Source organism: Nerophis lumbriciformis, linkage group LG03 (genome assembly GCF_033978685.3).
Source record: "Nerophis lumbriciformis linkage group LG03, RoL_Nlum_v2.1, whole genome shotgun sequence".
NCBI lineage: Eukaryota > Metazoa > Chordata > Actinopteri > Syngnathiformes > Syngnathidae > Nerophis > Nerophis lumbriciformis.
The window spans coordinates 57,215,129-57,230,157 of record NC_084550.2 but is presented as its reverse complement, the minus strand read 5'-3'; the positions used below and the strand labels follow the sequence as shown (position 1 = coordinate 57,230,157).

The window sequence follows — 15,029 nt, the reverse complement described above, 5'->3', positions numbered from 1 at the left end:
CCACGCCGTCCCATAGTGCTATTATGAAGTGCAATGTCAGCACTATTTTTTTTCCCTGCAATTTCAAATTCACTTTTTCAATAAATAAATACAGCGTTTTAAAAACATACACAATTTGTGTAAATATATTAGTCTGTGGTTAAAAGGACTTGAAAGGACTCGAAACTCAAAATGCAGGACTTGGGACTTGACTTGAGACTTTCCAGTCTTGACTTTGGACTTGACTCGGACTTGCCTGTCTTGACTCGGGACTTGACTCGGGACTTGACTCGAGACTTGAGGGCAAAGACTTGAGACTTACTTGTGACTTGCAAAGCAATGACTTGGTCCCACCTCTGCTTCATAGACTTGTGAACATGCGCGTGCAGATACACACACCAACAATTTAAATAGAATGCAACACATTGAGTTTGTTAGAGTGCTAAATGAGTTTGTTAGAGTGCTAAAACTGCCAATAGTTAATCAATAGTCAATATACCAGTGTGGAATTTTTTAAACATCATCACAAAATGCTTTTCTATTACAGGAAGTTAGATTTTGTGTTTTGTTGTTTGTTTTCATTGCTGCTATTTTAACAAGGTTAATTGTTTTTTTTAGCACTTGGACTTTCATTTCTTTTGAATGGACAACATTTTATTAGTCATTTTAATTTTTGTAACAGCTGATTGAGCAGCACAGTTAGAGTATAAATAAATATTTATGATTGAATTAGTCATCTTTGTTGTTAGTAAGTGTCAGGCTTGGTCAAGAGATAGGACTCAGATGCACAGTAGGGAATAATTCGCCAGGCTTTTATTTTGAAAGCTTCCTTTCATCTCCAGAGTCAGGGCAATTCAATATAGGCTATAACTAAACTAGTCTGCGAAAAAGGTTCCGAAAAAAAGGAACAACCGAAAATCACTCCGAAAGGAGAAAAACACAAAAACAATGACGAACTATACTTGGCGCCGTATATTCTATGAAACTTATTATAAACACAAAACGCTCCAACAGGAGGAAGAAACAATGGCTATGAAACTTCTACACTTTCTCTAATCTAATCAAGGTTAACAAAAAATGTCACTCAAAAAATTGAGGAAAAGAAAGAACTGTAAGAAAAACTGAAAACTCACCACTTCGGCTGTAAAACTAAATAACACAAAATCACTCAAAACTCATAATAGCAACGAAGGAATTCAGGATTAAAGTATTCAAACACGAGACAAGGCAAAGCATGGACAGGAGGTTAGAGAGGCACGAATAAATGAGACAATCTGGCACAGAACAAAGGGAGGCGTGGGCTTATAAAACACATGAGGGTAAAGGGGAAGAGGTGGAAACAATCAGGGGTCAGGGATGAAGTCAGACTGATGACACAAAAGGAAGGGCAAGTGATCTGAAACGAGAGGAGTTACTTTTCAAACTAAAACATGCAATTCACAAGACAAAAGAAACCAAGACAAGACATCCCTCACCGCGGTGTGACAGTAAGCACATGCCTAAAATAATTTAAGCTATATTTACAAGTTGATGGAAAAATTAGAGGTATTAATTACGTGTCGGCTTTATTATCCAACTAATCGTTAAGGTAATAGTTGACTAAGCAACTATCAAGATCGTTGTTAGTTACAGCTCTACTTGGGATGTGTATTACGGTAATCATTAAAAAGTAAAATGTTGTATAAATAGGGGACATTTAAGGCTGAGGCATCTGTTATGCTACTATCAGGCTACTGTTATGCATCTATAGGCTCTTTTCCACCAAAAGTTCAGGACCTAAAGGTCCAGGAACCTCTAGTTCTAGTTTAAAACATTCCGCCCACTTCTCGTAGCTTGGCGTATCGAAATGAAGTTTGTAAAAAATAATAAACAACAATAAACTGCATATATTTTAAAGACTACGGCTGAGTAAAAACCCTGCAATCAGCATTCTTCAGCACAACGATGCCCTAAAAAAGTTCCTGCAAGTTGAAAGTGTTCTTCTTTCTCTCTGTTGTCAAGTTTGTTGCAATAGAAATACACAAGAAATGGGGAATAAAAAAAGTTGTCCAGCATTCTGTAAATGGCGGTCCTGTGTTTGAAGAAGAAGTTTTAGGAACGCCCCCAACTACGTTCAACCAATCAGCGTTCGACAGCACCGCCTGCTCCCGATAAGGTTCCAGGATTGTAACTGTAACTTTTATTAGTAGATTGCACAGTACAGTACATATTCCGTACAATTGACCACTAAACGGTAACACCCGAATAAGCTTTTCAACTTGTTTAAGTCGGGGTCCAAGTAAATCAATTCATGGTACCTTCCAAAAGTCTCACCGAGCTGGCAGGAACTACAAAAATTTCCTGAAGAACTAAATCTACCCGGGTTATTTTTGGTGCAAACACAGGGGGGACTTTATTTAAATGTGAAAGTTGCTGTAAAAGTCCCTGTGGTGGAAAAGGGCCTTTTGATATTTTGGCAGCATTCCCACGTAATTACTGAGAAAATTATCTGTTTTTGTCTCCTTCGTTGTCTTGTCTAGCTTTAATCGTCTGGACCTGCCTCCTTACAAGAGCTACGAGCAGCTGAAGGAGAAACTCATGTTTGCCATCGAGGAGACAGAAGGTTTCGGGCAGGAGTAACCACAGCACTTTTTCCTCGCGTTTGTCTCTACAGCCTGGAGCTGCTTTTATTTCCCAGAGTCACCAACTATATGCAATTCCGCAGCTGCTTTCAAAGCGCTTTCAGAATAAGAGACTCTTCCCTGCATTGATCTGACATGGCTCCGCGTGCTAACAGTGGTTGTTTCTTCACCCCTTTCACAACATGCTTAACGCTGTGCAAATGTGGAACAGAAAAAGCTCCATGAGGACCTCCCTGTCAAGACTATGCACTCAGATTATATTTTGAAATTATATTTGATTTATACATCTAAAAAAATCTGTTTTTTTCTTGTATTCGAATGGCTGATTGGATTGATTAATGTAGCACAGGCTGTTCTTTTAAAAAAAAAAATCTTCTCATTTAGTAGTTTGCACATGGACTGTGAAGGGCAAGACAGCATGCTTTTATTTCTTTTTCTTTTTCAAGTGCAATAGTTTCGCAGCTGTACCAACAATAGTCTTGATCACTCTACGAGATAAGTTTTCACTTTTCAGTGCTGATTTTACTCTCTGATTTGAAGACCGGCCGGCGCAGGTTTTCAAATCTTTTTAACGGTTTGGTTTAGAGTTCATCGGACCAGGACCAAATTAGCAGAAAAAAGGGGGCGTTCTTATCTGTGTAATACAAAAATATCGGCCCTCGAGTCGTCCTTTTGTCGTCCACTGTGTGAATAACTGATTACTGATGACGTGGGAACAATCCTGTGTGATAGATTTGTAAAATAATATCCTACTCCCACTGAGTGGTAGCCAAGAAATGATCCTGACTAGATATTGAAGAATGCTGAAACGTGAGCATTTAAGGTGTTTAGGTGACTACTACAGTGTAAATACACTTAGCAGGAGAATGTGTTTCATATCTATATACATCTAATTCACCCAAGTCGTGGTTCCCTTTTTTGTGATTGTTGCTTGGGAGTGGAGCACTAGCAGACGACCCTAGTTTTATAGGGAGGGGGGGCAATGTATTGTGATTTCTACAGGGATTTTGACTTTCAAGTTGTTGCCCTTACAGGGGAAAACATCAAACCTCTAAGTGTGTTTGTCCAAAGAATCTTAAACGTTACCTAAAATTGTTATTAATGATAAGGTGTTTCCATGCTACTTATTGTGTTCTTGCTCACTCGGAAATCAACATGACTGATCACACGAAGTCATGATGTGATAAAGTGGCCCTAACATGATTAGGATGTTTATCTCTTCAGTCACTGGTGTGATGCTTGAATATGTCATGGCCGCAGCATAAGGTATACTCAGTGTTGGTGTTGTTGACTAAAAATGTTCGTCTTAGTTATCGCCGACAGTGTTAGTTATGAAAGCAGTTTTTAATTTAGTTTTAGTCATAAGTCTTGACAAAAAATGTCTTAGTTTTAGTCATCTAAATTCCTCAACACTAAAATTACAGTGAATTTTGTTTACTAAAATATACAATATAAAGGATGAAGCATCTTTAAAGTTCTCTTGAAAGTACTTTTATTACAGTTCTCCCACCCAGGCCTTAGTCCAACTTTAGTAAATACCCCTCAAAATACCATAATTTGTCACCACATGACCACGACTGGAGAAATGCTATACAGAAACACACTAGTGCACTACTCTGCATTGAATCACCTCAACAGTGTACAGAACAGGCTATATTTCGGCACATTTAAAAATCAATAAACCCGCATCAGCATTTAAAACATACCTTACATGGTACTGTCAAAATTAAAATAATTGTAAAGAACATATTAAATGTGGAAAAATAAATAAATAAAATATTTGCACGTTTTCTTTGTGAGTTAAAAAAAAGTGAGAACCGATGATTTCTCTGGCTCCGGTGCCCCTTTCTGCTTTTCGCAAATTACAACTTGTGATTGGATTCTCACTTGGGAGTGACAAGTGAAAATCCAATCATAGCTACCTAGATGGGCTACTGTCAACAGCTTGCGATCTGATTGGCTATCGCAACTGTCAGAATTCATACAGCGCTGGCAACAGCCTAGCTGAATTCTGATTGGATAAAAGCTCTTAACGTAAAAACAAGCAACTCTGAAGCCTAATAAGACATGAAGAGAATATGATAAAATACTTTACGGAAAGTAGATTAAAATGAACTTTTATTAATCTATGATCATGATTTATGTTAGGCCAGCAGAGAAGGCCTTGCTGGCCCTAAGTTATTGCAGAGCATCTCAAAAACTAAATTCACAACAAGACCTGTTTTAGTCTGGGGAAATAGGCCGTTGATGATAACTGAAACAACATTTTTTTTAGTCAACAAAATTAACCCTTTGTATACCCGCACAAGCTGATGCCAACTTTAACGGGATAGTTTCCTCTCCTTGGCTATGGTACCTAAATGTCATTGAATATATACATAGATAAATGCCTCTCTGACTTGTCTCTGTGGAATTTTATTAGCGTGTATCCGAGTTCCTAATTATTTTTGATTCAATTACAGTTGCACCTCACTAACCTCATTTTATGAGCGACTCTACTTCTTTGCCGCCTTTGCTCTCTGGGGTATTTACAATTAAAGATATATGAAAAAGACTCTTCCTGTTGTGCTAAATATTCAAATAGCGATGAATTAGAATGAAATAGTTCAACCTCAAGCTAAAAATATATTAGATTTGTATCCAATATGTGTTGGATATAGAGTGATTGACTGATTAAAACTTCTATTAGTAGATTGCAGAGTACAGTACATATTCCGTACAATTGACCACTAAATGGTAACCCCCGAATACGTTTTTCTACTTGTTTAAATCGGGGTCCACGTTAATCAATTCATGGTAAGAGAACATACAAACCCTTTATTCATTGAATCAAATATACTGAAATTCCACGACATAGTAAAACCAGCTAAAATTATACACAAAGCAAACCATAATCTGCTACCCAAGAATATACAACAATTATTCCCAACAAGAGGAGAAATATAACCTTAGAGAAAAGTGTAGTTTAAAACATTTGTACGCACATACAACACTTAAAACCTTCAGTATATCAGTATGTGGAATTAAATGATGGAATAGATTAAGCAAAGGAATCAAACAGCGTATTAATATGATCCACTTCAAAAAACTCTTCAAACTTAAAGTGTTGACAAAGTACAAAGAAGAAGAACCCTGATAAACATTCTGAATTTATTTCATCCATCCATTCATTTTCAAAATAATCTTACTCATCTCTAGGGATGATGTTCGAAACCGGTTCTCCCGGTTGTTTGATAAGAAAAGAACCGATTCCATGGACTCAAATCCCTTTTTGAGAACCGATTCCCGTTATCGAGGCCACTATAGTAAAGAAAAAGAGTTGGTTCTTTATTCGAATCCCTGGGAACGAATCTCGTCCCACAAGAAATGCCCTGTGTGACATCACAGGAAATGACGTAGCTCAGTCATTAGACTGGGCTACGTCATTTCCTGTGCTGTCACACAAGCAGCAAAAATAATGGACCGGAAAAAAACGCCTCAAGGCATGGCTATTCACCTGTAGTGATCACAGTGACAGGTTGTTTTTGTGTTACTGTATATATTTGTTTTTCTGAAAAATCCCACTTAATATACTTTGGGTAACAACAGTCAATATTTATTTATGTATTTTTTTAGGGGGGTAACAGTCAATATTTATTAATTTTTTGCTTATAAAATAAAAGTGAGCTTTTGTTAAACCAAATATTGTGTTTTTTTTCCCATATACAACAACCTACCGTATCTGGATTCGGTAGAATCGATAAGGAATCGGTTCGATAAGAGGATTCAATAATGGGCTCGAACTCGATAATGTCTTATCAAACATCATCTCTACTCATCTCACCATATGAAATATAACTTACTTCACCAATTATTATTTATTTATTTTTATTGTTATTACTCATACTTGCCAACCCACCCGGATTTTCCGGGAGACTCCCGAAATTCAGCGCCTCTCCCGAAAACCTCCCGGGACAAATTTTCTCCCGAAAATCTCCCGGAATTCAGGCGGACTCAGGTCCTCATGGGTTTATTGTTAGGCAGTTTCATTAACGTCCTCCCAGCGCGGCAACAACACACAACAACAGCAGTCACGTTTTTGTATACCGTAAAGCAGTTCGTCTGCCGTAAACAGCAATGTTGTGACACTCTTAAACAGGACAATACTGCCATCTAGTGCATTTGATGAAAGCACTTTTGTGCGTGCCACACATCAATGCATCATCAGAGAGGGTGTTCAGCATGGTTAGAAAAATAGTGACAGAGAATAGAACAAGGATGGACAATTCAACCCTTAACTCATCAATGAGTAGATGAGTGTTATGTGTGTGTATATGTATAAATAAATGAACACTGAAATTCATGTATTTATTTTATATATATATATATATATATATATATATATATATATATATATATATACATATATATAATAAAATAGATGTATGTATATATATATATATATATATATATATATATATATATATACATATAATAAAATAAATATATATATATATATGTATATATATATGTATATGTATATATATGTATATATATATATGTATATGTATATATATGTATATGTATATATATGTATATATATATATATATATATATATATATATATATATATATATATATATATATATGAAATACTTGACTTGGTGAATTCTAGCTGTAAATATACTCCTCCCCTTTTAGCCACGGCCTCGTCCCACCCCCACCTCCCGAAATCGGAGGTCTCAAGGTTGGCAAGTATGTTATTACTTATGGAGTATATTGAAATTAATTGAGAACAGGAAGTGAACAAAATTGTTAGCAACTGCTATGTAAAGGAAAGAGGGGTAGGATTAAATAAGCTCTGCTTCTTCCTACTCCTTTTCGAACATGTTGAATAGAGATTAAAGAAATTGTGATGTATAAACTCCAACTCAAAAAATAATTAAGACAACACTATTAGTGTGCTCAATAATTGTGCAAATAATTATAAAATATGTATTTTCATATTTCTCTTGGTTGTCGTCGCATTTAACAACACGGGTAGGAACACAATAGATACACTGATTCCGTACGGTTTTATTTCGGGGTAGCACATTGCGTGAACGCTAAGGTCCGACAGGAATTTGTGTCCGTCGTCGCCAACTTCTCATTAAAAAAAAAAAGTCATGGCGAGTTCAGAGCTTTTAACTACTTTACTTTATACTGTCAACAACCTGTTGCAACAAGACAAATACAAAGCGGCATTGGCAGTTCTCAAAGGCTTCCGAAATGGCGCCGTGTGAGTCAATTGTTGTATTTATTTGGCGGTACAATGGTCGCATGTTTTATGAACATGTGTTTATTATCGTTAAGTTGTTTTGTGTTTGTAGATACGGCGCCAAAATCCGAGCACCTCATGCCTTTGTGATGACTTTTCTATTCCGGAGTGGAAGGTAAGCTGGCAGTAATTGTGTTTTTTTGTAAACATGACTGTAACAGATATTGTATACTTTATTATTATTATGTACCGTAGTTATCGTTCACCTAGCTCTTGAACTAGCTAGCTAGCTAGCCGTTCAACTAAAATATCAAGCTGTCAAAAAATACATGTAAAAAAATAAATAAAAATCAAGCCATCTTCTTAGTATTGTGTTTATTTCACACCCAAAAAGTTATTAAATCAGATAGACATACCTTAGAGATTTTGATGTTTAAATAACAGTATTGAAGTAATACCACTAAAATATTCTTATAGAATAAATACAAACAGAAATTTATTAATAATAAATTAATTAATAATTGTATTAATAATATAAGACTAACTTTACTGATCCACTACAGTAAAAGTGTTACTCAGATGGGTAATAAACGCAAGTGTTTTTGTCATCAACTGTCATCCACGCCTATTTATTCATTTTTAATAATTTATTTTATGTTATGTTCATAATATTTGGAATGCACATAATGAGATCCCATACTATAGTGCTGTTATTCTAACTGCTCCTGTTGTTATGTTAGTGTTTCACACTTGCTATATTAACTTACAATGCCTATAGTTTCTGCCTAATGCCTAATGTTATAAGTTTCGTTGTACTTGTGCAATGACATTAAAGACCTATTCTATCCTATAGTTTATTCAATATAGACAGGAAGAAGCCATTTCTAACGTTAAAGGGGATCTACTTTGCAAAACCCACTTTTCTTACCTATTGGTACCTGCTGTTGTATATTTGGGATCTGCATAACTCCCGAAAATATTAAATCAAACAATGCGGGCATGGCGGAGATATTTATTAATCAATCTTACCTTTTTTTTCGTACTTGCCCCAGTTTGTGACGTTTTCCCATTGGTGACATCAGCGGATATCTCCATATATGGTAAAGTTACAGCAACACAACAGCAGGTACCAATAGGTAAGAAAAGTTGGTTCTGCATTAAAAAAAAATCGCAATATGACCCATTTAAATGGTCACTGAATGAAGCCCCTGACAGGGGTACCTGTTGCTGTTTGTTTACACCGACTCAACTCTAAGCTACAGATTGTGACACGTTTATGTTAAACTTCTGACCAACTGTATTAAGTAACTTGCCACTGACATAATTTAACTCTGTCATTATGTCTTACCTTTATTTTGGCGTGGTATTTAGCTTTATAGCTTGTATTTGTCATTTTTTAGCCACGTTTCTTCAAACGAACAGTTTTACCTACTAAGAAACATTACCTGCTTTTACAAGCGGAAAAGCACCAACAAGTACAGCTATATAAAAATGGTGTCATAAACATTCTTGTATGTGTCACATGTACACATCTGTCAATGTGATTTTTCTACTTCAGTTAGTTTTCGAAAATCCTTTGTAATTAAACTAACTTTTTTCCGTTTTCATTTTCAAGGGTTTGATTCATTCCTGTTTTGTTTTGCACTCCTCTCTGACAGTTTGGTGGATAAACTCAAAGCCATTCTGAAGGCCACATACACACACTCCCGCAACCTGGCGTACTTTGTGTTTACGTACAAAGGACTGCAAGCCTTGCAGGAGAAGATCCAGGGAAAGAGTTTGCAGTCGCACGCCTTTCTTGCCGCCTGTGTCGGAGGATGGTTGGTGTTTGGAGATAACAACAATATCAACAGTCAGGTCTGGATTTCGCACATTTCCCGGTCGGTTCAAACCAATACACTCATCCTGAACACTCAAATTTGTTTTCAAAGTTGCAAAAAGTCCTGCATTTCCCAGCGAAAATGAATGGGCAATTGTTCATACTTCCACATATACTACATTTCTCACCAATTCAAACTGTTCCAAAGTCAAAATGCTCCATGCTAATGTTAGTAAATTGCTAACACACTATATTTACAAGGTTAACATGCTAATGTTAGCATTGTGACTTTTATAGCTAACCTCAGAGTCATATATTTTAGTACTCGGTGCATGCTAACTTTTTTAGCAAATTTTACAAGATAGTATACGATACAGTATTGTGTCACTTGACCCAGGCTTTTCTGTTACTCAAAGGTTATGCCCCAGAAGGATGTTCTATTTACCAACACAGATTTTGTTAGACGTGTATCATAAGTAGACACACAAAAAGATCTCAGAACCTATGCTAAAAAAAAACCAGATCAGCAGACATTTTAGTTTAGAACTGCGCCTTTAGAGTCACTTTTACCAACAGGAGGCATCATACAAAAATACAAAACCAGTGAAGTTGGCATGTTGTGTAATTCGTAAATAAAAACAGAATACAATGATTTACAAATCCTTTTCAACTTGTATTTAGTTGTATAAACTGCAAAGACAAGATACTTAATGTTCGAACTGAAAAACACTTTTTTTTTCAAATAATCATGAACTTTTAGAATTAAATGGCAGCAACACATTGCAAAAAATTTGGCACAGGGGCATTTTTACCACTGTGTTACATGGCCTTTCCTTTTAACAACACTCAGTAAACGTTTGGGAACTGAGGAGACCCATTTTTATAGCTTTTCAGGTAGAATTCTTTCCCATTCTTGCTTGATGTACAGCTTAAGTTGTTCAACAGTCCAGGGTCTCTGTTGTGGTATTTTAGGCTTCATATTGTGGCACACATTTTCAATGGGAGACATGTCTGGATTACAGGCAGGCCAGTCTAGTACCCGCACTCTTTTACTATGAAGCCACGCTGTTGTAACACGTGGCTTGGCATTGTCTTGCTGAAATAAGCAGGGGCGTCCATGATAACGTTGCTTGGATGGCAACTTATGTTGCTCCAAAACCTGTATGTACCTTTCAGCATTAATGGTGCTTTCACATATGTGTAAGTTACCCATGCCTTGGTCACTAATACACCCCCATACCATCACAGATGCTGGCTTTTCGACTTTGTGCCTATAACAGTCCTGATGGTTCTTTTCCTCTTTGGTCCGGAGGACACAACGTCCACAGTTTCCAAAAACAATTTGAAATGTAGGCTCGTCAGACAACAGAACACTTTTCCACTTTGCATGAGTCCATCTTAGATGAGCTCAGGCCCAGCGAAGCTGGCAGCGTTTCTGGATGTTGTTGATAAATGGCTTTCTCTTTACATAGTAAATAAATAAATGGGTTGTACTTGTATAGCGCTTTTCTACCTTCAAGGTACTCAAAGCGCTTTGACAGTATTTCCACATTCACCCATTCACACACACATTCACACACTGATGGCGGGAGCTGCCATGCAAGGCGCTAACCAGCAGCCATCAGGAGCAAGGGGTGAAGTGTCTTGCCCAAGGACACAACGGACGTGACTAGGATGGTAGAAGGTGGGGATTGAACCCCAGTAACCAGCAACCCTCCGATTGCTGGCACGGCCACTCTACCAACTTCGCCACGCCGTCGAGTTTTAACTTGCACTTACAGATGTAGCAACCAACTGTTGTTACTGACAGTGGTTTTCTGAAGTGTTCCTGAGCCCATGTGGTGATATCCTTTACACACTGATGTCGCTTTTTGATGCAGTACTGCCTGAGGGATCTAAGGTCCGTAATATCATCGCTTACGTGCAGTGATTTCGCCAAATTCTCTGAACCTAATTTGTAAGGGTGTGGGAAAAAATGGATTCGAATTCGAATAGCGATTCTCACGTTGTGCGATTTAGAATCGATTCTCATTTTTATTTTTATTTTTATTTATTTTTTATTTAAAAAAAAAAAGTTTTTTTTAATTAATCAATCCAACAAAACAATACACAGCAATACCATAACAATGCAATCCAATTCCAAAACCAAACCCGACCCAGCAACACTCAGAACTGCAATAAACAGAGCAATTGAGAGGAGACACAAACACGACACTGAACAAACCAAAAGTAGTGAAACAAAAATGGATATTATCAACAACAGTATCAATATTAGTTACAATTTCAACATAGCAGTTATTAAAAATCCCTCTTTGACATTATCATTAGACATTTATGAAAAAAAAAAAAGAACAATAGTGTCACAGTGGCTTACACTTGCATCGCATCTCATAAGCTTGACAACACACTGTGTCCAATATTTTCACAAAGATAAAATAAGTCATATTTTTGGTTCATTTTATAGTTAAAACAAATTTACATTATTGCAATCAGTTGATAAAACATTGTCCTTTACAATTATAAAAGCTTTTTACAAAAATCTACTACTCTGCTTGCATGTCAGCAGACTGGGGTAGATCCTGCTGAAATCCTATGTATTGAATGAATAGAGAATCCTTTTGAATCGGGAAAATATCGTTTTTGAATCGAGAATTGTGTTGAATTGAAAAAAATCGATTTTGAATCGAATCGTGATCCCAAGAATCGATATTGAATCGAATCGTGGGACACCCAAAGATTCGCAGCCCTACTAATTTGAGTTTTGAGGTTTATTGCCAAATCACAGACAGGCCTTGGCGAAAAATACTTTGCAAGTCACCCATTTGTCAAGTGTACGAGGTACAAATTTGGTAGCAATCAGATGAAATATTTAAGACAAATATACAAAACCCAAATCCAGTGAAGACGGTACGTTGTGTAAATCGTAAATGAAAACAGATTCCAATGATTTGCAAATCCTTTTCAACTTTATTTCAATTGCATAGACTGCAAAGACAAGATATTTAACTGGAAAACTTTAGGTCAAAGTCGTTCAAAGCTTGACTTGAGTAACTGAAACATTTCTATGCTTAAATGGTCTCAGCACCAACTAGTGATTACGGGAAATGTCTAAAAATTACAGTTGTAAAAAAAAAAAAGAGGTTAATTAGTCTAGTACATTTTAGGAAAATACGACTTGAGGGATAAACTTGATGTCATCAAACTGTCATAACTTTATTGAAGATGATCACATCTCCTGAAAAATACCTATAATGATTATAGGCCTACTGAAATGCGATTTTCTTATTTAAACGGGGATAGCAGGTCCATTCTGTGTCATACTTGATCATTTCGCGATATTGCCATATTTTTGCTGAAAGGATTTAGTAGAGAACATCGACGATAAAGTTCGCAACTTTTGGTCGCTGATAAAAAAAAGCCTTGCCTGTACCGGAAGTAGCAGACGAGTAGCGTGACGTCACAGGTTGTGGAGCTCCTCACATCTGAACATTGTTTACAATCATGGCCACCAGCAGCGAGAGTGATTCGGACCGAGAAAGCGACAATTTCCCCATTAATTTGAGCGAGGATGAAAGATTCGTGGATGAGGAAAGTGAGAGTGAAGGACTAGAGGGCAGTGGGAGCGATTCACATTGGGAAGATGCTGTGAGAGGCGGGTGGGACCTGATATTCAGCTGGGAATGACTAAAACAGTAAATATACACAAGACATATATATACTCCATTAGCCACAACACAACCAGGCTTATATTTAATATGCCACAAATTAATCCTACATAACAAACACCTCCCCCCTCCCATCCATATAACCCGCCAAAAACTCAAACACCTGCACAACACACTCAATCCCACAGCCCAAAGTACCGTTCACCTCCCCAAAGTTCATACAGCACATATATTTCCCCAAAGTCCCCAAAGTTACGTACGTGACATGCATATAGCGGCACGCACGTACGGGCAAACGATCAAATGTTTGGATGCCGCAGCTGCATGCGTACTCACGGTACCGCGTCTGCGTATCCAACTCAAAGTCCTCCTGGTAAGAGTCTCTGTTGTCCCAGTTCTCCACAGGCCAATGGTAAAGCTTGACTGTCATCTTCCGGGAATGTAAACAATGAAACACCGGCTGTGTTTGTGTTGTTGCTGCAGTCTGCCGCAATACACCGCTTCCCACCTACAGCTTTCTTCTTTGCTGTCTCCATTGTTCATTGAACAAATTGCAAAAGATTCACCAACACAGATGTCCAGAATACTGTGGAATTTTGCGATGAAAACAGACGACTTAATAGCTGGCCACCATGCTGTCTCAAAATGTCCTCCACAATCCGTGACGTCATGCGCTGACGTCATCATACCGAGACGTTTTCAGCAGGATATTTCGCGCGAAATTTAAAATTGCACTTTAGTAAGCTAACCCGGCCGTATTGGCATGTGTTGCAAAGTTAAGATTTCATCATTGATATATAAACTATCAGACTGCGTGGTCGGTAGTAGTGGGTTTCAGTAGGCCTTTAACAGCTTAGACCTGAATGTCCACATTGACCACAGTGGTGCCCCCTCCTGGCTGAAATGATCACAAATGTTCTCCCCCACTCCCCAGATCAACATGTACTTGCTGTCCAGGATCCTGTTCGCCATGTCCCGGCTGGCCGTGGAGAAAGGCGTGATACCGCAGCCAAAACATGATCCCTTCCCATTGTTCGCCACGCTGGTGTGGGGTGTGGTTTTATGGCTCTTTGAGTATCACCCGCATACGCTCCAGCCTTCGCTGCAGTCTTCCATGAACTACCTCTACCACGACAGCAACGTGTGGCACGACATCTCTGACTTTCTCCTTTATAACAAGCCGAGGACTTCCGGAAAATGAAGCCCATAGTTGACTTCTTTTGTCTGGGACAAGATGTTGACAGGACCCTCAATCTGTGCCAGGAGTTCCCATAATTGGATTCAATTTTAACTGTTAACATCCTTTAATTTAAATACTGTATAGGTTATGTTATAAGAAACATATTAACACATTTGTTTTTTTTGAAGTGAAAAAAGAAGTAACTGTTATAGCACTACTGGTGTCACAGTTTGATTATTCCATCTTTTTAGTTCTATTTTTTTCTTTATCCTTTTTTTTTGTTTATTATGACTTGTGTATAACCGTATGAAGGGTTGTACTGTATACACCAGGGGTGTCAAACGTAAGGCCCGCGGGCAGGATCAGGTCCGCGAACAGGTTTTATCCGGCCCGCGGTATAAGTTTGCTAAGTATAAAAATGAGCCAAAATTTTTCAATGAAAGAAACAGCTGTTATAAATGTGTCCACTAGGTGTCGCAATAGCAATTATTTGTATCTATGTAGATTTTGCTACATACGTAAAAAAAAA

The 15,029-nt window shown here is 37.5% G+C and overlaps 2 protein-coding genes across 2 annotated transcripts in view; both read left to right on the top strand.

Annotated features, from left to right (window-relative positions):
• itcha (itchy E3 ubiquitin protein ligase a) overlaps positions 1-3,263 on the top strand; it is a 36,282-nt gene extending 33,019 nt beyond the window's left edge. The window contains exon 24 of the mRNA XM_061939772.1: positions 2,499-3,263. Within this exon, the coding sequence (XP_061795756.1) occupies positions 2,499-2,598 (100 nt within the window). The 3' untranslated portion in view covers positions 2,599-3,263. The remainder of the gene's footprint in view (positions 1-2,498) is intronic.
• Positions 3,264-7,658: 4,395 nt separating this feature from the next.
• On the top strand, positions 7,659-14,714 carry pxmp4 (peroxisomal membrane protein 4). The gene is made up of 4 exons (XM_061929549.2): positions 7,659-7,857; positions 7,949-8,011; positions 9,495-9,693; positions 14,255-14,714. The coding sequence occupies exons 1-4, from the start codon at positions 7,745-7,747 to the stop codon at positions 14,519-14,521; spliced, it is 642 nt and encodes a 213-aa protein (XP_061785533.2). The 5' UTR covers positions 7,659-7,744; the 3' UTR covers positions 14,522-14,714.
• Positions 14,715-15,029: the final 315 nt, after the last annotated feature.